The sequence below is a fragment of the Cinclus cinclus genome, chromosome 33 (assembly GCF_963662255.1).
Source record: "Cinclus cinclus chromosome 33, bCinCin1.1, whole genome shotgun sequence".
Lineage (NCBI taxonomy): Eukaryota > Metazoa > Chordata > Aves > Passeriformes > Cinclidae > Cinclus > Cinclus cinclus.
Window position 1 is genome coordinate 2383295 of NC_085078.1, and position 21274 is coordinate 2404568.

The following is a 21274-nucleotide window of genomic DNA, read 5'->3' on the forward strand; positions in this document are numbered from 1 at the left end:
CTTTTCCTGAGGGAGAAAAAAAAAAACCCAAAAAACTTTCTTCAGGCAAAAAAATCATCCCTGAGACAAACACCCCTTCTAAGGAGGAAAATCCTCCTCGTGCGAGGAAAAAAAAAAAAATTCAATCTTTTCGCTAAAAATCCCTTTTTTTTTTTTTTTTCCCTGAGGTAACATCGCCCCCACACGGGCCAGTGCCGGGTTCTAGAGTGGTGACTGGGGTCTAGATCGGGGTCTGGTTATGGCCGGGTTCTAGAGTGGGGCCTGGCGAGGGGCCCGGCTTCTAGAGTGGACCAGTGGTGTTTTGTGGGGTTTTTTGTTTTTATGGCCACGTTTCTAGAGCTGACACGTTGAGGGTCGTGCTCTAGATCGGCGGTGGCGTTCTAGAGCGGGCCGGGCGGTGGCCGGATTCTAGAGTGGGCCATGTGGGATCGGGTTCTAGAGCCGGCCCATACGCACCACACGTTGTACCGGGTTCTAGAGTTGGCCCGCCCCCGCCAAACCGGGTTCTAGAGCCGGCCCACCACCCCGTTTGTGCCGGGTTCTAGAGTTGGCCCACCCCACCCCCCCGCCAAACCGGGTTCTAGAGCCGGCCCACCCACCCCCCCCTGTTGTACCAGGCTCCAGATTCCCCCGGTGCCGGGTTCTAGACCCCGCCCCAGCCCATCTCGTCCGCCAGCTCCTCCTCGGCCGGCGGCCGCAGCGGTTCCTCGTCGCTGTACACGGCGGCTGCGGGCGAGGCTGCGGGCGGGGCGCGGCGCCGGGTCAGCAGGTCGGCGGCCGCGCTCTCCATCTCGTCCATCGTCATGTCGCACGCGTCCGCGATCTCGCGCTTGGCCACGGCCACGAACTTGGGGTCGCGGGCGAACAGGCCGAGCCCCTCCGAGATCAGTACCTGGGTGTGGAGGGGGGGGGTGAAGGGGAGGCGCCGTGTCCCCTCGGGTCCCTGCCCGTACTCACTGCCTCCAGCAGGCTGTCGGCCGAGCAGTCACTCCATGTCCCCCTCCAATCCCCTACTCATGTCGCCCACCAGGCTGTCAGTGCAGCAATGTCACCCTGCATGCCCCCCACGTCCCCCCACTCATGTCCCCCACAAGGCTCTCAGCCGAGCGATGTCCGCCCCCCGCCGTGTCCCCCTACTCACGGCCTCCACCAGGCTGTCGGCCGAGCCTCGGGCCAGCGCATCGTGGGGTCCGCAGGGCCGCAGGCGCAGCGGTGCCGGGGGGTACCAGCGGTTGAGGGGGGGCAGGCTGCCCCCCGCCGCCGGAGCCCCCTCCACCAGGATGAGCGGCGCGTACAGAACGTGCCCGCGGGCCGGGGCCGCCCAGGCCTGCGAGGAGCCCCCCAGGCGCCAAGTCTCGGAGCTGCCGTAGCCCTGGGGGCGGCAGGGGATCAGTGCCGGGGGTGACACTGTCAGGGTGTCCCCATGTCTGTCTGTCCCACCTCCAGCAGTACCTGCGGTCGGGCGGGGCCGGGCGGGCCCGAGGGGTTGTAGGTGCCCGGGATGGGCTCGTCCTCGCAGCTACCCTGGCGCCGCAGGCACTGGATGGTGAACGAGGGCTTCCGGCCTAGGGGGCAGCAGGGAGGGTCAGCCCCCGGCCAGGGACCCTCTGGGCTACCGGGGGTCACCGGGCAGGGTCACTCCCTCAGCCAGGGACCCTCAGGAGCACCGGGCAGGAGCCCTTTGGGCTATCGGAGGGCACCAGGCAGAGTCACACCCGGCTCTAGGAAATCCTCCGGGACGCCTGGGGGCACGGGGAGGGGTCACCCCCACCGGTCAGGGATCCTTCCTGGGCTACTGCGGGACACCACCCTGCCCATAGGCCACGGACTCTCCGGGACACCACGGAGATCGTCTCCCCCCGCCATCAGCCCCAGGGACCTTCCTGGGCTAGCGGGGAACTGTCCGGGCTACGCGGGGAGCTCGGTCAGCGCTGCCGGGTGCGATTTCGGAGGGTCTCACTGGAAGCCCCGGCCCCTCCCCAGCCCCCTGCCCCTTTCCCGGCCCCGCCGTACCCGCGGGGGTGGGGGGCAGGAGCCGGCGCCGTTTCAGCTGCTGCCCCTCGCGAGCGCCGCTGCCCAGCGCGAAGTGCCGGGGGGGCAGCGGCAGCGACCCCCCCCGGGGCAGCTCCGCCGCCCAGCGCGGGGGTCCCGGTGCCCTGGGGGGCGGAAAGGCAGGTCAGTCGGGGCTGGGAACATCGCCTGGGATACCTGCCAGCACGGGGGGACCCCTCCACTCAGGAGCGCCCCCAGCGCCCCCTCCCCAGTTACAGGCACACCTCCCTCCTTCCGGGGGTCGCGGGAGCCTGGCACGGGGACAGCGTCATGGCTGACGGGACCCCCTCCCCAGCTGCGGGGACCCCTCCAGGTGAGGTTCGCTCCCCCCACCCCAGGGTCTCGGGGGTCGCGGTACCTGTCCCCGGCCCAGCGGTGCCGGGGCGGTGCCGAGCTCTCCAGGTCCTCGTCGTGGCTGACGTCCCCCGGCTCCCCTCCCGGCTCCTCCACGTCCTCGGCGGGGGCTTCCTCGTCCTGGTCCCCACCGTCGGAGCGCCGCCTGCGCACAGAGCCATGGGCACCCCCGTCCTCTCCCGGGAACCCCCGCCCCGTGTCCGGGTGTGCCCAGGTACCCCGTACCTGCCGCCAGGGCGGGGCGCTCCCCTGTCCGAGGGGGGCGCGGGTTCCTCCCCCTCGGTGGGGGAGGGACTGGGGGCGGGGGGCGGCTCCGAGAGCAGGGGGGAGCCGGGGGCGGAGCCGTAGAGCGTCTCGGGGGCCTGCGGAGAGAAGCGGGGGCGGTGGGCGTGGCCACTGTACAGGTGTGAATGGTGGGCAGGGCTATGGGACAGGTGTGGCCATTTGGAGTGACTTTGGGGCAAGTGTGGCCACCGGGCATGGCCAAGGGACAGGTGTGGATGGTGGGCGGGGCCATGGGACAGGTGTGGCCATTTGGACTGACTTTGGGGCAGGTGTGACTATTTGGTGTGGATTTTGGACAGGTGTGACCAGTAGGGGTGGCCATAGGACAGGTGTGGTGGGGGGGGGGGGGTATGGTCATGTTACAGGTGTGGTGGGTGGGTATGGCCATGTGAACAGGTGAGCCAGGTGGGCATGGCCGGGGGGTACTCACGGCGTAGGTGAGTGGCTCCTCCGAAGGGGCGTCCCCGCCCTCGTCCCCCTCCAGGTCACTCAGCGCCCGGCGCATCTCGGGGCCCAGCGCCTGCAGCGTCTGCAGCCCGGCCTGGGGGGGGACACAGGAGGGTCAGCGGGGGCCACCTGGCGACAGCCGGGACCCCCCAGCCCCGCCCCGGGGGGTGTCTCACCTGCAGTGCACACTCGTTGCTGGGGCCCGCGCTGGCGCCCAGCATCCCCCGCTCCTTCCGCCGCCGGAACTTGCGGAAATAGTCCTGGATCAGGAAGGTGGCGTAGAACTTCCCGACGGTGACCTCCTCCTCTGGGGACACAGAGGGTCAGGGGACAGCTGGGGGCTTGAGGGGACAGGGGAGGGGACACGGCCCTCACACACCCTCGGGCGGGGGGATGACTTCGTCCAGCAGCTTCGGCTTTGTCCTCTTCCAGATCTTCTTCACCACGGCCCGAAGCTCCTTGTTGGCCACATCCAGGTTCCCTGCAGGGAGGGGACATGGCGGGGGGACACACAGCCATGACCGTCACCCCTGCTGTCCCCCGCCCCACCCCAGACCCTCCCAGCTCCCAACCTTCCGTCTTGATCTTGAGGGAGGTGCGGACCAGAGCGAAGAGCGTCGCATTGAAGGTGACGGTCCCGTCCGAGTTGAGGGGCATGTTCATGGCCACCAGGCGCTGGCCAGGGGACAAGAGGGGGTGAATCAGGGTGGCTCCCCCCAGGAACACCCCAAATTCCCCCAGGACTCCCCCAGACCTTGCAGGCCACGCGATGTGGACAGAGCTTCCCAAAGCCGAGTGGGGGCTGGATCCGGCGCAGCAGCGTCACCACGTCCAGGTGCTTGATGCGGCCCCTGGGGAGGGGGGGACAGGGGGTCGCGGGTGGTCTGGACACCTGGCCCCCCCAGGCTGGGGACAAAGGGACAGTTACATACTTGGCTGCAGGGTCGTACTCGGACCACACCCGCTTGAACTCGTCCAGGTGGTGTGGGCCCAGGATGGACCAGTCACGTGTCAGGTAATCAAAGTTGTCCATGATCACGGCCACAAACAGATTGATGATCTGGGGGGGGGGGCCAAGGGGGGGGTCAGGCTGCCCATGGGGGTCCTGAGGGGTGTGGGGCAGGGCCCCGTGTCTCACCAGGAAGGCACAGAGCATGAAGAAGCTGATGAAGTAGGCGATGGCGAAGTTGCTGCCGCAGGTAAACTCCTCCCCTGGGCCCGCGTCCGATTCGGGGTCGCAGCGCTTGCCCGGCAGGCTGGCCAGCATGATCTCCTGCCACGCCTCCCCTGTGGCACACCTGCACCCCACAGGATACACCTGTACCGCTGGGGCTCACCTGTACCTCTGGGGGCAGCTGTACCCCCATGGCACACACCTGTGCCTCTGTTACACACCTGCACTCCCACAGGACACACCTGTACCCCTGGGGCTCACCTGTACCCCTATTACACATCTGTACCCCTATTACACATCTGTCCCCCTATGGGACACACCTGTGTCCAACCCACTGTACACCTGTACCCCTGGAGTACACCTGCACCCCCGTGGCACACCTGCAGCTCACAGGACACACTGGTACCCCCATCGCACACCTTCACTCCCGTGGCACACCTGTACCTCTGGGGCAGATCTGTAACCCCTCCCTTCCTGATTCACTGAGAGGAAGCTCCGAAGTCCCATGGGAAGCCCAGAGCCCCCCAGGTCCCCCCTGACCCCTGCAGATCCCCCCACAGCCCCTCCAGAACCCCCCAGCAGACCCCCCCCAGCCCCACCTGAAGAGCAGCAGCACGGCCTGGGGGAAGGTCTGGAAGTTGTTGTTGCGGTTGATCTGGGTCCCATCCTGCAGCGCCACCTTCCCAAAGGTCTGGGGGGACAGAGCGGGCCTGGGTGGCCGGGGGCTTACAGGACATCACCCCCCACACCCCTCACACCCCCCAGGCTCCTCACCTCCCCCCGGGACCCCTCACCTCCCCCAGGTCCCTCACCTGCATCCCAATGACGGCGTAGATGAAGAAGATCATGGCGATGAGCAGAGCGACGTAGGGCAGGGCCTGGGGACAGAGCAGGGGTGAGGGGCTGCTGTTCCCCCTCCATGTCCCCTTTCACCTGTGTCCCCCACCACGTGCCCCCATCCCACCTGGAAGGACTTGACGAAGGTCCAGAGCAGGGTGCGGATGCCCTCGCCCTTAGAGAGCAGCTTCACCAACCGCATCACGCGGAAGAGCCGGAAGAAGGTGATGGAGATACGGGAACTGTCCTCTGAGCTCTGTGGGGAGGGGAGTCAGGGGCACCCCAAAGCCCTGCACAGCCCCCCCAGAAATCCCCCAGCTGGGGACACTTCCCCGTACCTCACCGACATGCCCCCCGTTCTGTGACAGGCAGATGGAGGCGGAGATGATGGAGACAGATTGAGATGATGGAGATGATGGAGGACATGGAGATGATGATAGACAGATGGACATGAGGACATGGACAAAGTGAGACCCAAACATCCAGGACTGCCCCAAAACACCAACCTCCCCTGAGCCAGGGGACAAGGAGGGTGACTCACGTTGACCTCGGTGACAGCAATGTCCACCACGCTGCCCACCACGATGAGGGCATCAAAGGTGTTCCAGGCATCACAGAAGTAATGCTGAGGAGAGGGGAAGTGGTGAGGAGCCCCTGTCCTGTGACCCCCCCACCTTGTGTCATCCCCCAGTGTGACAACCCCCCTGCCCTGTGTCACCCCCTTGTGCCACCCCTCGGGCGTACCCGGGGTTTGAAGGCGATGATCTTGAGCACCATCTCCACGGTGAAGAGCCCCGTGAACACCATGTTGAGCAGGTCCATCACGTAGTTGAAGGGCTTGGACTGTTCATAGTGCTAGGGGGGACACAGGGGTCTGGCACTGACCCCTGTGTGACGCCCCTCTCCCCCTCAGGTGTCCCCCCACCTGCACGGCCAGGGCGATGGTGTTGAGCAGGATGAGGACGAACATGATGTACTCGAAGGCGGTGGAGTTGACCATGGCCCACACGCGGTACTGGGTGCGGTTCTTGGGGATGTAACGGCGCAGCGGCTGTGCCTTCAGCGCGTACTCCACACACTGCCGCTGGGGGGACACGGGGACAGCGTGGGGACAGGGCCACCCCACACACTGCCGCTGGGGGGACACGGGGACAGCGTGGGGACAGGGCCACCCCACACACTGCCGCTGGGGGGACACGGGGACAGCGTGGGGACAGGGCCACCCCACACACTGCCGCTGGGGGGACACGGGGACAGCGTGGGGACAGGGCCACCCCACACACTGCCGCTGGGGGGACACGGGGACAGCGTGGGGACAGGGCCACCCCACACACTGCCGCTGGGGGGACACGGGGACAGCGTGGGGACAGGGCCACCCCACACACTGCCGCTGGGGGGACACGGGGACAGCGTGGGGACAGGGCCACCCCACAGACTGCCGCTGGGGGGACACGGGGACAGCGTGGGGACAGGGCCACCCCACAGACTGCCGCTGGGGGGACACGGGGACAACGTGGGGACAGGGCCACCCCACTGCCACCCCACACACTGCCGCTGGGGGGACACGGGGACAGCGTGGGGACAGGGCCACCCCACACACTGCCGCTGGGGGGACACGGAGACAGCGTGGGGACAGGGCCACCCCACACACTGCCGCTGGGGGGACACGGAGACAGCGTGGGGACAACGTGGGGACAGGGCCACCCCACTGCCACACACTGCCACCCCACTGCCACCCCACACACTGCCGCTGAGGGGACACGGGGACAGCGTGGGGACAGGGCCACCCCACAGACTGCCGCTGGGGGGACACGGGGACAGCGTGGGGACAGGGCCACCCCACAGACTGCCGCTGGGGGGACACGGGGACAGCGTGGGGACAGGGCCACCCCACTGCCACACACTGCCACCCCACCCACTGCTGCTCGGGGACACGGGGACAGCATGGGGACAATATGGGAACACAGCCACTGCCACACACTGATGCTTGAGGGGACAGCGGGATGGAAAAGGGACACTGCAGGGACATTGCAGGGACATGGCCACCCTGCTTCCTCTGCAGACACTGGCTGCAGGGGCACTGATAGCACAGGGACACCACGGGGACACTGCCATCCTGCTGCCCCACTGCACACTGCTGCTGTGGGAACATGGGGACACCACAGGATCATGGAGACACTGCAGAGCCAAGGGGACACTGCAGGACCATGGGGACACTGCAGGACCATGGGGACACCACAGAGCCACGGCCCCCACGTGCCCACACCTGGTTCTTGTCGAGCTCACAATTGCGGTACTCGCTCTCGCCCTGCGCGCGGAAGGTGATGATGACGAAGCCCACGAAGATGTTCATCATGAAGAAGGCGATGACGATGATGTAGACGATGAAGAAGATGGAGATCTCCACACGGTAGTTGTAGATGGGCCCCTGGTTCTCGGCGTTGGCGTCGATGGCCTTGTACAGCAGCCTGGGGGGACACAGTGTTGGGGGTGTCCCCACCGGGGGTGGCAGTGTTCCCGTGCCCTGCCCGGGGACTCACGCGGGCCACCCCTCGAAGGTGGACACGGTGAACAGGGCCATCATCCCCGCCAGGACGTTGTCAAAGTTGAAGTCGCTGTTGAGCCACAGGCGCTCCCGCACCGATGGGTGGGACACGTCCCCGTCCTTGTACACCAGGAATGTCCCCCTGGGACAGGGACATGGGGACAGCAAGAGAGCCTGTGGACACTGCCACTGACTGGGGGGACACAGGGACACCAACAGGGAGAGCAACAGCGGGACCCCATGGGGACACGGGGACACCACGGGGTCACAGGGACAGCAGTGGTGAGACCCCAAAGGGACACTTTTATCAGCAGGGGATGGGACAAGGCCCCGTCCCTTACACCGAGAATGTCCCTCCTGGGACAGGGACACAGGGACAGTGATGGTGACACCCCAATGGGACATTGCCACCAGCAGGGGGTGGGACACCATGGGGACACCGGTGGGGTAGGTGAGGGTCAGGATTTGAAGTGCAGGGGTCAGTTTGGGGTGTGGGGTCATTTTTGGGGGTGACACTCACTTGCACTCTCCTGGTGTGTGCTTGGCCTCGTCAGTGCAGCTGTAGAACTTGCCCTGGGGGAATTGGGGGGTCAGGGGGACCCTCAGCCCCTGGGGGTGTGGGGACCCTTCAGGGGGGTGGGGACTTCTCAGAGGGGTGGGAACCCCCAGGGTCAGGGCCCCCACCTTGAAGAGCTGCACCCCGATGCAGGCGAACATGAACTGCAGCAACGTCGTGACGATCATGATGTTGCCGATGGTGCGGATGGCCACGAACACACACTGCACCACGTGCTGTGGACAGGACAGGGACAGGGTCACCGGGGCACGGGGACAGGGTCACCGGGGCACGGGGACACCACGTGCTGGGGACAGTGACAGGGACAGTGTCACCGGGGCACGGGGACAGGGACAGTGGTGTCATCGGGGCGTGGGGACACCACGTGCAGGGGACAGGGATAGGGATAGTGGTGTCCCCAGGGCACGGGGACACCATGTGCTGGGGGCAGCGACAGGGACAGGGTCACCAGGGCATGGGGACAGTGACAGCAGTGTCACCAAGGGACAAGGACAGGTGTCACCAGGGCATGGGACACCACGTTCTGGGGACAGGGACAATATCACTAGGGCATGGGGACAACAATGGATGCCGGGAACCCCAGGCCATGGGGATAACAAGGACAGTGGGACAGCAGGACATAGGACAAGTAGGGCACCGAGGCCACTGTGTGCTGGGGACACCTGTGACACTGCTACCTCAGGACACTGGGGGGACAGGGCCAATGGGGACCCCTGTGCCACCAACAGCATGGCATGCTGGGGCCCCAGTGCTCTCAGCTCCTCCAGTTACAGTGTCCCAGCCTCCAGCCCACTGTGACCACTGCTGGGTGCCCCCTCCCAGTGCTCCCAGTGATCCCAGTTGCCCACCTTGAGGCCCTTGGCCCGGTTGATGGCTCGCAGTGGCCGTAGGACACGCAGGACCCGCAGGATCTTCACCACCGAGATGGCACTGGAGCTGCCAAGGGACACACCAGTGCTCCCAGTAACGCCCCCAGTGCTCCCAGTAATGCCTACAGTGCTCCCAGTAATGCCCTCAGTGCCTCCAGCAGCACTTCCACTGTTTTTTACTGTCCCCAGCAATGGCCCCAGTGCCCCCAGTGACATTCCTTGTAGCCTACCAGTGCCCCCAGTGTTGAGCCTGGCCCCTCCCGGTGCCCCCCAGCAGTGCTCCCAGTGCTCCCAGTTGCCCCCAGCTCACTGCATGCCGAAGGAGATGAGGGAGACGCCGACCACCAGCACGTCCAGGAGGTTGAACCAGTTACGGAGGAAGGAGCCTTTGTGCAGGAAGCCACCGAATACTGTCATCTGTGGGAGAGTGTGAGTCCCCATCCCTGGGGCACCCCAAACCCGAGAATACCCCAAACCCCGGGAACTCCCTCCCAAAACTCTGGGAATCCCCAAAAACCCTGGGGACACCCAAAACCCCAGGAAGCCCCCACCCCAAACCCTGGGGAACCCCTTCCTAAAACATTGGAAGCACCCCCAAACCCTGAAAACTCCCAAAACCCAAGGAACGCTTTGAAAATCCTGGAAATACACAAAATCCATGAGAACCAACCCCCCCACATCCCAAACCCCGGGGAACCCCCCCTCAAACCCTGGAAACCCCTCCCAAAACCCTGTGGACCCCCCACCCCAAACCCCGGAAACCCCCCCCATACCTTGAGCAGGATCTCCACAGTGAAGATGGAGGTGAAGGCGTAGTCGAAGTAGCCCAGGATCTGCAGGGTGGGGTGGGGAGGGGGCAACGGGGTGACCCCAACCCCCCTCAACCCCTCCCCATCCCCAACCTCTTGGACCCCCCCAAACACCTCCAGATTCCCCCCCCAACCCCCCTGCCTTTCTCAGCCCCCCCATTTCTGCCCCCCAGCTCCGGGTGAGCGGATCCCGTGTCCCACACGGTCACAGGGTGAATTTCCCCACAGCCCCTCAGTTTCCCCAGTCCCTCCCAGTTTGCCCCAGTCCCCCCCAGTAGCCCACGTGGTTGCGGGGCGAGTGGGCCCGCACGGGGTCTTCTGCGGCCAGGGAGATGCTGCTGAGGATGATGAAGACGAGGATGAGGTTGGTGAAGATGTGGTGGTTGATCAGGGCGTGGCACTTCACCCGCAGCCTGCACCAGGCACACGTCAGCTCCCAGTGCTCCCAGTCCCAGTGTTCCCAGTTCTCCCAGTTTGTGTCTCCACTCCCAGTGATCCCAGTCCCCCAGTGCTCCCAGTCCCCCAAGTTTGTCTCTCCAGTCCCAGTGCTCCCAGTGCCCCCAGTTTGTGACTCCATCCCAGCATTCCCAGCTCCCCCCAGTGCTTCCAGTCTCCCAGTCCTCCCTGTGTTTCCCCAGTGCTCCCCATCCCCCCAGTGCTCCCAGTGCTCCCAGTTTGTGTTTCCAGTCCCAGTACTCCCAGTCTCTGCACCGTTCTTAGTGTCTACAGTGCTCCCATTGTCTCAGTGTCCACATCCGCAGTGTTCCCAGTGCTTCCAGTCTGTGTCCCCAGTCCCTCCATGTCCCTTGTATCCCTACTGTTCTCAGGGTGTCAGGCACCAGTGTCCCCAGTGCTCCCAGTGCTCCCAATTTCTCAGTGTCCACATCCGCAGTGTTCCCAGTGCTTCCAGTCTGTGTCCCCAGTCCCTCCATGTCCCTTGTATCCCTACTGTTCTCAGGGTGTCAGGCACCAGTGTCCCCAGTGCTCCCAGTGCTCCCAACACCAGTGCTCCCAGTTCTCCCAGTGCCACTCACGGGTTGGTGCTGCTCAGCACGAAGAAGGCGCTGCCTTCAGGGATCGGGGTCACCTTGGGCTTTGGGGCCTCCTCCAGGGACTCTAGCCGGGCCCTCCCCAGCCTGTCACGCTCCCCACCAGCCTCCTCATCCCCTGCAAGGGACCCCGTGTCTGGGCACTGTCACCTCCCCAGGAACCCCCTGTCTGGGCACTGTCACCTCCCCAGGGACCCCGTGTCTGGGCACTGTCACCTCCCCAGGAACCCCCTGTCTGGGCACTGTCACCTCCCCAGGGACCCCGTGTCTGGGCACTGTCACCTCCCCAGGTACCCCCTGTCTGGGTACTGTCACCTCCCCAGGTACCCCCTGTCTGGGCACTGTCACCTCCCCAGGTACCCCCTGTCTGGGCACTGTCATCTCCCCAGGTACCCCCTGTCTGGGCACTGTCACCTCCCCAGGTACCCCCTGTCTGGGTACTGTCACACCCCCAGGGACCCCCTGTCTGGGCACTGTCATCTCCCCAGGTACCCCCTGTCTGGGTACTGTCATCTCCCCAGGTACCCCCTGTCTGGGCACTGTCATCTCCCCAGGTACCCCCTGTCTGGGTACTGTCACCTCCCCAGGTACCCCCTGTCTGGGCACTGTCACCTCCCAAGCACTGTCACCCCTCTCCAGGGACCCCCACCTCAGGGCACTGCCACCCCCCAATGTCCCGAGTGTCCGGGCAGGTGACACTCACCTTCATCCACCTCTTCTTCCTCTTCCTCCTCTTCCTCCTGCAGCTGATCCCCCTCAACCTGGAGAGGGGGAGGGATGAGGGCTGTGCACACTTGGGGGGCAGGAAGGGACCCCCAGGACCCCCCAGTCAGGTCAGGCCCCCCCCCCCCCCAGGACCCCTCCTCACCTTCACAGCCACGTCCTGGCTCTCTGTCCCCGCTTCCACCTCCCCGGCCTTCTCTCTGGGTTGGGGGACAAGGGGGGTTTAGTCATGGGGGGTCCCGGGGTTGGGCACCCCCCAAGGCACCCGGGGGCTGGGTGCTCCCTCCATCACCCCAAAAGGGTCCCAGGGCTCCGGGCTCACTTTTTGTCCCCCCCTGAGTTGATGTTGTCACCGTCCGCCAGGTTGTCCACGGCGATGGCCAAGAAGACATTGAGGAGGATGTCTGAGGGGAGGGAAGGGCTCACCAGTGCTCCCAGTATCCTTCAGTGTCCTCCCAGTATCCCCCGACATCCTCCCAGTGCCCCCACTCCCCCCTTCTCATTCCAAACCCCATTCTGTGCCACCCCAGCTCACCAGCTCTCCATTCCCAGTTCTCCAGCTTCCTGCTCCCAGTGCACATGGTCCCTCCCAGTGCCTCCAGGGCCCCCAGTACTCCCAGTGCCTCCCAGTGCCCCCAGTGCCTCCCAGTGCCCCCAGGGCCCACAGTGCTCCCAGTCCCTCCCAGCGCCCAGCCTGCCCACGCACAGTTCCCACAGATGAAGAGGATGACGAAGTAGACACAGACGAGCATCCCGGGGAACACGGGGCCACCGTAGGCCATGATCCCATCGTACATCACCGCATTCCAGTCCTCCCCTGTCAGGATCTGGGGGAGTTGGGTGTCCCCAAACATCAGGGGCACCCCAAATGCCAGTGCCACCCCCCACCAGTGCTCCCAGTACACCGCTCCCTCCCAGTCCTGAGTGCACGGCATCACCCAGGAGCGGCTACCAGGTGGTGATGGGATGGTTTGAGGGGGGCTCATGGGTTTTGGGGTCTCCCCACAGGTTTAGAGGACCCATGAGATTCAAGGTCCCTCACGGGTGTTGGGATCTCTCACAGCTTTTAGGGTCTCCAGTGGGTTTGGAGTCTCCCACAGATTCTGGGGTTCCCCATAGTTTTGGGGTCCTCCCACAACTTTCAGAGCCTCCCACGGGTTCCAGGGACACCCTGCAGGCTTTGGGGTCTCCCTGAGGGATTTTAGGTTCCCCCCGGGTTCTGGGGTACCTGGAACACGGTGAGCAGGGCCTGTGGGAAGGTGTCAAAGGTGCTGCGCTTGGTCTGGGTCTCGTCGAAGCTGAAGCGGCCCCCGAAGAGCTGCATGCCCAGGAGAGCGAAGATGATGATGAAGAGGAAGAGCAGCAGCAGCAGGGAGGCAATGGATTTCATGGAGTTCAGCAGGGACCCCACCAGGTTACTCAGCGATGCCCAGTGCCTGCAGGACACGGAGGTTACTGGGCACACTGGGAAGGGCTGGATGGACGGTGCAGAGCCAACACCTGGTGGAGCTGGTCCAGTGACTGAGGTTACTGGGAGCACTGGGAAGGGGCCAGTGCAGAGCCAACACCCAGTGGTGGGAGGGTGTTGCAGTATTGGGGTGTCACCAGTTTGGGACATCACGGCATTAGAGCATCGCTGCTTTGGGACATCGGGGTGCTGTGGATTTGGGACATCACAGGGTTGGGATGCTGTGGTTTTGAGACATTTTGGTGTTGGGGTGTCAGGGTATTGGGGCATTGTGGTGTTGAGGCATTGGAGAGACACATGATTGGGGTGTCTCAGTGTTGGGGCACTGAGGTGTTGCAGTGTTGGGGTGTCCCAGCTTCAGGGCATTGGGGTGCTGGGCACTGTCACAGTGTTTGGATGTCCTGGTGTTGGGGTGTTGGGACATTACGGTGACGCAGTGTTTCAGTGTCCTGGCTTTGGGCCATTGGGGTGCTGGGGTATGGCAGTGTTTGGGTTTCCTGGTGTCAGGACATTGCAGCTGTCACAGTGTTGGGGTGTCAGGATACAGCACTGGAGCGTCCTGGTGTCGGGGTGTCCTGGTGTCGGGGTGTCCTGGTGTCGAGGTGTCAGGACACAGCAGTGTCCCAGGTTCGGGGTGTCCCGGTGTAGCAGCACCGGGCTGTCAGGCCATGGCGCTGTCCCCGCGCTGTCCCTCACCGGGTCACCTTGAAGACGCGCAGCAGGCGCACGCAGCGCAGCACGGAGATGCCGAGCGGCTCCATGGCCCCGCGCTCCACCAGCGCGGTCTCCAGCACGCCCCCGCACACCACGAAGCAATCGAAGCGGTTGAAGAAGCTGGCGAAGTAGCACGAGGGACCGAGCGCGTAGAGCTTCAGCACCATCTCGGCGGCGAACAGCGACAGCAGAGCCTTGTTGGCGTACGCTGGGGAGGGGACACCGGGGGAGACACATCCGAGTCACCCCCGAGCGATGGAGGGTGCCGGGGGAACACCGAGAGCTCGGGCCCGCCGAGCTCTGGGGGTGACGGGAGCACCGGGGGATGTCAGGGGGTATCGGGGGACTTGGGGAGTTTGGGAGGTACTGGGGGGTGTTGTTGGAGGTACCGAGGGGTTTGGGGGGCACTGGGAGATGTTGGGGACACTAGGAGGTGTCGGGGGCGCTGGAGGGTGTTGGGGGGTACCGAGGGGTTTGGGGGGCACTGGGAGGTGTCCGGGGGTACCGCGGGGTTTGGGAGGCACCGGGGATGTCCGAGGGTAGCGGGGAGTGTCCGGGGGGTACCGGGGGGGTCTCGGGGGCCGTACCCTGTGTCTCGGTGAGCCAGGGCGGCTGCCCGTGGTGCTCGGAGGCGATGGTCAGCGTGTTGAGGAACACGAGCAGCAGCACTGTCCAGTAGAAGGACACGGACTTCACGGCCGCGCGGCAGCGCCGGCGCCACAGGCGGTTCAGGCGGCGCAGGCGGCGACTGGGGGGGTGCAGCGGGAGGGTTTGGGGGACAGACGGGAGGTTTGGGGGGTTTTGGGGATAGAGGGGAGGCGGGGGGGGGTGACAGAGACAGCACCCCGTCACGTGGGAGGAGGTGAAGGGTGTTTGGGTCGGGGGAGAAATTAGGGATCACACAAAATCACAGAATCACCAGGCTGGAGGTCACCTCCGAGATCATCGAGCCCAACCCAGCCCAACACCTCAATTAACCACAATTAACCACGGCACCGAGAGCCACACCCAGTCTTCTTTTAAAACACATCCTTGGATGATGACCCCGCCACCTCCCCGGGCAGACATCCCGGTACTTGATCGCTCTTCCATAAAAAAAACTTTTTCCTGATATCCAACCTTTATTTCCCTTGGCGCAGGGTAGGCAGGGACAAGGCAGGGGGGGAAATTTGGGGTAGACGAGGTCGAGGAGGTGTTTTGGGGAACGTGGAGGAATTTGGGGTACAGGATGGTGGGAAGGGGTGGAGGATGTAAGGCAGTGGGATTTTGGGGGCAGAGGGGAGGTAGAGGGGCGACAGTCCCTGTCAGGTGGGAGGGGCTGGGAGGCTTTAGGGAGCCTCACTGCAGCCCCCCCCCCTTTTGTTCCACACCCCCCATTCTTCTCCCCACTCACCAAAATTTTGTCTTTGTAATTTTGCCCCTAGGGAGAGAAAAGCAGAGTTACCCCAAAATTTGGGGATTCTGAGAGAGTCCCTTGGCCATGGGGGGATATCGGGGGGGGGGGGCTTTATAGGGGTGCTGGGATCAGATTTGGTTGTGGGGGGCTTAGAGGATCCCTGGGGTTATGGGCAGGTTGAGGTACCTGGGGGTGGTCATAGTGGTGCTGGGGTCAGTTTTGGGGTCCTGGGGGGAGTATGAGGGGTCCAAGGGGCTATGAAGGGGTCCCAGAGGGCTTTGAGGTGCTGTGGGGGTCAGTTCTGGGGTCTCAAGGGGGGCACCTGGGGGTGGGGTCGCTCAGGCTATGACTGATATTGGGGGAACATGGCCGGGGGGTTTATGGGAGAGTCCCAAATTATTCTGAGGTGCTGTAGGTGTCAGGTTTGGGGTCTCAGGGATCCGGGCCATGTCCCTGGGGCCATGGGGGGGATTCCCAGCAGGGTCGGGGGTCTCGTGTCCCCGCTGGGGCTCACAGGCAGCGGTCGCAGGCGCTCGGCGGTGCCTCCTCCTCCCCCACCGTCTCCGTGTTCACCGAGGTGGTTTCACTGCCGGGGAGGCTGGCTGGGGTGGGGGCACCGGTCAGCCCGGGGCTTGGGCTGCCCGGCCCCAGGGGATCTGGGGGTGCCCAGCCCCGTGGGGGAGTTGGGATGCACGGGTCTGGGGGATTTGGGATGTCTGAATTCAGGGAATTTGGAGGTGCCCATTCCTGGGAATTCAGGGTACCCGGGTCTGGGTTCAGGGAATTTGGGTTGCCCAGGTCTGAGGCATTTTGAGGTACCTGGGTTCAGGGAATTTGGGGGGCCCAGGTCTGGGGCATTTTGGGTGCCTGGGTTCAGGGAATTTGGTGTGTCTGGGTTCAGGGAATTTGGGATGCCCAGGTCTGGGGGATTTAAGGGTGCCCAGCCCAGAGGATATGGGACATTTGGGTTCAGGGAATTTTAGGCACCCTGGAGGATTTGGGGTGTCCCGGGGGTACCGTGGGTGTCGGTGGAGTGACTCGCGTGGCGCAGCCACTTCAGCCTCGGCTTCCGCTTCCCCATCAGGTCCTCGGCGGTCAGGCCTGTGGGACAGAAGGGTCACAGAGGTTTGGGGGGCTCAGGATTTGGGGGGCCCCCCCACAACTGCCCCCCAGCCCCACTCACGGTGCTTCTCGTGCTCCCCCTCTTCCTCATCACCCTCCAGCTCAGCCTGCGTGATCCAGTCCATGTAGCCCCGCAGATCCTCCTCCAGCTGCTGCTTCTCCCTCAGCTTCTGGAAGTCCCCGCGGGCCTTGGCCTTCTCTCGCTCCTTGGAGAATTCCCTGGGGAGGGGGGACAGGTGTGACCCCCAAACACACCAAGGATGTGGCTCATGCCCCCCTGCTGACCGCTGGCCCCACTGATGGCTCCTCACCCGCTCAGCACCCCCAGCACCAGGTTGAGGACGAAGAAGGAGCCGAAGATGACGAGGCTGACAAAGTAAATCCAGGGCAGTTCATGGCCCATCGCGTCCTGCATCTGCAGGGGGGAGATTTGGGCTGAGGGGGGGCCTTTGGGGGTGGGTGGGACCCCAAATCCCTCCTCAGGTGAGGCAAGTGACACCCAGCAGAGCGGAGTGGGGCTCTGCCCTGGCCCTGGGGAGGTTTGGGGTCTCAGGAACGTGTGTGAGGATTTTGAGGGGGATTGAGGGAGGGGTTATGAAGATTCTGGGGGGGTCAGGAAGGGGTTAATAGTATTCAGGGGGCTTGGGGATTTCACCCAGTAGAGGAAATCACTCCAGCTCTCCATGGTGATGCACTGGATTTGGGGGGCTCAGGGAGGGGTTGTGAGGATTTTAGGGGGGCTCCGTGATTCGTGTGAGCATTCTGGGAGACTCGGGAGTCTCACCCAGTAGAGCACGTCAGTCCAGCCCTCCATGGTGATGCACTGGAACACGGTGAGCATGGCGAAGAAGAAGTTGTCGAAGTTGGTGATGCCGCCGTTGGGGCCCTCCCAGCGGCCGCGGCACTCGGTGTTGTTCTGCAGGCAGGCGCGGCCGTGCCCGGAGAAGGCGCAGGGAGAGGGATCATCCTCCGATTCGAGGTCTGAGGACAGGCGACAGCGAGCTCTGGTGACAACTCCCGGCGGAGCGCGCTCTCTCGGTGCCCTCACACAGCTCCTGTCCCTGGTGACAGCTCCTGTCCCCACTCACAGCTCCTGTCCCCCCTCACACAGCTCTTGTCCCCACTCACAGCTCCTGTCCCCTCACACAGCTCCTGTCCCCTCACACAGCTCCTGTCCCCCCTCACACAGCTCCTGTCCCCTCACACAGCTCCTGTCCCACTCACAGCTCCTGTCCCACTCACAGCTCCTGTCCCCACTCACAGCTCCTGTCCCCCCTCACACAGCTCCTGTCCCCACTCACAGCTCCTGTCCCCCCTCACACAGCTCCTGTCCCCCCTCACACAGCTCCTGTCCCCACTCACAGCTCCTGTCCCCTCACACAGCTCCTGTCCCACTCACAGCTCCTGTCCCCACTCACAGCTCCTGTCCCCTCACACAGCTCCTGTCCCACTCACAGCTCCTGTCCCTCTCACACAGCTCCTGTCCCTGGTGACAGATCCTGTGTCCCTCACAGCTCCTGTCCCCTCACACAGCTCCTGTCCCTGGTGACAGCTCCTGTGTCCCTCACAGCTCCTGTTCCTCACACAGCTCCTGTCCCCACTCACAGCTCCTGTCCCCCCTCACACAGCTCCTGTCCCCCCTCACACAGCTCCTGTCCCCACTCACAGCTCCTGTCCCCCCTCACACAGCTCCTGTCCCACTCACAGCTCCTGTCCCCACTCACACAGCTCCTGTCCCCACTCACAGCTCCTGTCCCCCCTCACACAGCTCCTGTCCCCACTCACAGCTCCTGTCCCCCCTCACACAGCTCCTGTCCCACTCACAGCTCCTGTCCCCACTCACAGCTCCTGTCCCCATTCACACAGCTCTTGTCCCCACGGGTCACTCTTGTTCCTGCTGTCAATTCTGTGTCCCCGAGCTCCTGTCCCACCTGCACTAAGAGAACTGCTATCCCCACTCTACTCACACCCCTGATGTTGCTGTCCCAGGGGCCTTGCAGGGGCTCAGGGTTGTGCTGGGAATCCCAGAACCCTGCTGGGGTGTCCCTGGGGGATCCTGAGTGCTGAAGTGTCTCAGGAGTTTTAGAGTGTCTCAGTGTGGGGTGTCCCTGGGGGATCCCAGTCCCTGAGCTGGGGCACCCGAGAGCACTGAGGGACTCCTGGGGGTGTCCCAGGGCTGGGGGGGACACCCGGGGTGACCCCCCCGTGCCTACCAGAGCCGATGAAGAAGCAGGTCTTGTGCATGCGGCCGATGAAGAGCTCGAGGCCGATGATGGCATAGATGATGATGACAAAAAGCACGAGCAGCGCGATGTGCAGCAGCGGCACCATCGCCTTCATGATGGAGTTGAGCACGATGTGGAGACCTGGAGGGAGCCACGGGGGTGTTGGCAAGAAGCTGGGGGGACCCCAAACCCCCCGTTCCCCCCGGGGCCTCACTGGGGACGCCGGAGACGAGGCGCAGCGGGCGCAGCACGCGGAAAGCGCGCAGGGCCTTGACGTCGAAACCGCCCGGCTTCCCACTCATGTGGTGAGCGTCGCCCGGCTTGTGGGACACCTGCTCCAGGATCACGCTGAACAGCCTGGGGGGACATGGGGGGTCACACAGCTCTGTGCCCCCCTCCCGGGCTGTCCCCGTCCCCGGAGAGCCCCTCACCCCACGATGACGATGACGAAGTCCAGCAGGTTCCAGCCGTTGCGGATGTAGGCGCTGGGGTGCAGCACCAGCCCGTAGGCGATGATCTTGAGAAACGTCTCCACCGTGAAGATGATGAGGAACACGTACTCCACCTGCTCCTGGGGGAGCACAGTGGGCAGGGGTCAGCACCCCCTGCTCCAGGGGCACGCGAGGTCACCCAGTGTCCCCTTCTCCTTTTGGGGACCCCCCTACCCTGACACCCTGACACCTTCTCCAGGAAGGCATTTCAGGACACGGTGTCCCCTCACTGCTCAGCGTCCCCTTCCCTGGGGATCAGGGACATTCGAGGGCCCTCATGGACCCTCCAACCCTTCCAGCATCCCCTGGGGATATTTGGGGATCCCACTCACAGCATGCCCTTCTCCTGAGGAACGAGACAGAGATATTTGTCCCTTTTTGAGGAGAAGGGACACTTTGGAACCCCCCTGCATCCCCTTCCTTCTGGGGACAAGGACCCTTGGGAACACTCTCAGCCCCTCACACCTCCCATCGTCCCCTTCCCCTGGGTACAATGGAACACTCTGGGACCTCCCCGACCCTGCACCACCCTCGGCTTTCCCTTTGCCCATGGACAAGTGACAGGGACATTTGGGGACACCCCTGACACCACCACAGAGTCCCCTCCCTTTGGGGGTCAATGCATAGAGGTATTTGGGGTGTCATATCCCAGTGTCTCCTCCCTCCGGGTGACAAGGGACATTTGGGCCCCCCTCCGCCCCCCTCTCAGTGTCCCCTTTGTGGGTGACTGGGGCGGCTCAGCTGGGATTAGGCTCCCCCGGCCCCCCCAGCGGCGGCAAAGCGGATTAAGGCAGCGGCACAGGCGTGTGCCAGGGGACACGCGTGACACGCGCAACCCCCCCCCGCGTGTCCCCACAGCCCTGACACCGCACGGTGCCACCCCCGGCACCTCCAGACCTCCCCAAGGTGTCACCACCCACCCCAACCCAGTCCAGGATGGGGTGAACCCCCCCTTCCCCAGCGTCCTCCCAGCACCCAACTGGGACCAGTGAAGGCACCGACAGGGTGAGGGGCACACCCCGTCCCTGGGGGGTTTGGGGGTGCTCACCAGGTTGTGGTTGGAGGCGTTGGAGTCGTCCTCAGGGAAGGGGATGTAGACCCCCAGGGCCACGCAGTTGGCAAAGATGGTAGCAAGGATGAGGATGTCAAAGGGCCTGGGGAAAAGGGGGGGGACACAAGGTATGGAAGGGTCCCCAAAGCCCCCAGACCCCCTGAGGCCCCTGCTCACTTCCACTCCACGATGCTGATGGTGGCCCCCCCAAATCCCCCGAGCCCCCCACTCACTTCCACTCCACGATGCTGATGGCTGCCCGGCGGATGGGGTTGTTGAGGCGGAGGCAGAAGAGGGCGCGGGGGGAGCGATGGACGCCCCCGGTGCCCCCCTGGCCCTTGTGCTTGGGGTGGGGGGGACGGCGCTGCCGCTGCCCTGGGAGGGTCCCCCCGCCCGCCTCCCCCCCGGTGCCATCGCTGGACCCCCAGCCCAGGGGCTGCCCCATGGCCTCGGCCAAGGGCGACAGCTTCTTGGGGGGCCCTGGGGAGGGGAACGGGTAGTCAAGGATAGGAAGGGACGTCCCCCAAAACCTATCAGGACCCCCGCAAACCATCCTGCCCCCCCCCCCCAAGACCTTTTAACCCTAGGCACCCCCGAATACCCCAATCCCATAGAGGAGAAACCCCTCTAAGTCCTTCTGGAACCCCCAAACTCCTCCTGTCCCCCCCAGAATTCTTCCCGGACTCTCTCAAATCTTCCTGGACATCCCCCCAAATTCCCTCCAACCCTGGACTCCCTGTCCCCACTTGGACACAGAACAACCACATCCCATTGATCAGGGCCTCCCCCGCAATATTCCAGGGCACCCCCAAATCCTCCTCACCCTCCTGGACCCCCACAAACCCTCCTGGACCTCAAAATCTCCCTGGACCCCCTTACCCTTCAAAGCCTTCCAAACCTGGGACCCCCAGACCCGCAGTGACCATCCCTGAACCCCCATCCCATAAACCAGGGACCCCCCAGGAACACTCGAGGACCCCCCCCCCTTGAATCCTCACTTTTAGCCAAGAGCCCCCCGCCCGCCCCCAAAACTCACCCTCTCCATTCTCCTCTGACTCTGACATGGTGGGGGGTTTGGGGAGGGGA

At 64.2% G+C, this 21274-nt stretch overlaps 1 protein-coding gene across 1 annotated transcript; it reads right to left on the reverse strand.

Annotated features, from left to right (window-relative positions):
• Positions 1-643: 643 nt before the first annotated feature.
• Positions 644-21252, reverse strand: CACNA1F (calcium voltage-gated channel subunit alpha1 F). The gene is made up of 48 exons (XM_062512096.1): positions 21225-21252; positions 20422-20668; positions 20186-20291; positions 19078-19217; positions 18861-19003; positions 18635-18787; positions 17206-17402; positions 16733-16836; positions 16483-16640; positions 16317-16400; positions 15814-15901; positions 15297-15323; positions 14491-14651; positions 13886-14111; positions 12950-13157; positions 12428-12548; positions 12044-12125; positions 11867-11921; positions 11702-11759; positions 10984-11116; positions 10233-10362; positions 9914-9973; positions 9451-9557; positions 9120-9207; positions 8379-8486; positions 8215-8267; positions 7690-7836; positions 7416-7617; positions 6075-6233; positions 5894-6004; positions 5691-5774; positions 5488-5508; positions 5277-5405; positions 5125-5190; positions 4912-5003; positions 4277-4436; positions 4071-4198; positions 3893-3989; positions 3711-3813; positions 3518-3619; positions 3315-3445; positions 3122-3232; positions 2632-2768; positions 2411-2551; positions 2014-2156; positions 1453-1565; positions 1142-1372; positions 644-892 (listed from the first exon to the last, which is right to left on the reverse strand). Exons 1-48 carry the CDS (start codon positions 21250-21252, stop codon positions 644-646), a joined length of 5922 nt encoding a protein of 1973 aa, XP_062368080.1.
• Between the last annotated feature and the right edge of the window lie 22 nt (positions 21253-21274).

Bases quoted from the DNA above. Each gene is read 5' to 3' on its own strand.
- CACNA1F (XM_062512096.1), bottom strand. From the start codon at position 21,252: ATGTCAGAGTCAGAGGAGAATGGAGAGG. The intron at 9,974-10,232 runs GTGGGCTACTGG...CCCACCCTGCAG, and splicing joins CCCACTCGCCCCGCAACCAC to ATCCTGGGCTACTTCGACTA. The intron at 8,487-9,119 runs GTGGGCAACTGG...TCCTGTCCACAG, and splicing joins ACCGGGCCAAGGGCCTCAAG to CACGTGGTGCAGTGTGTGTT.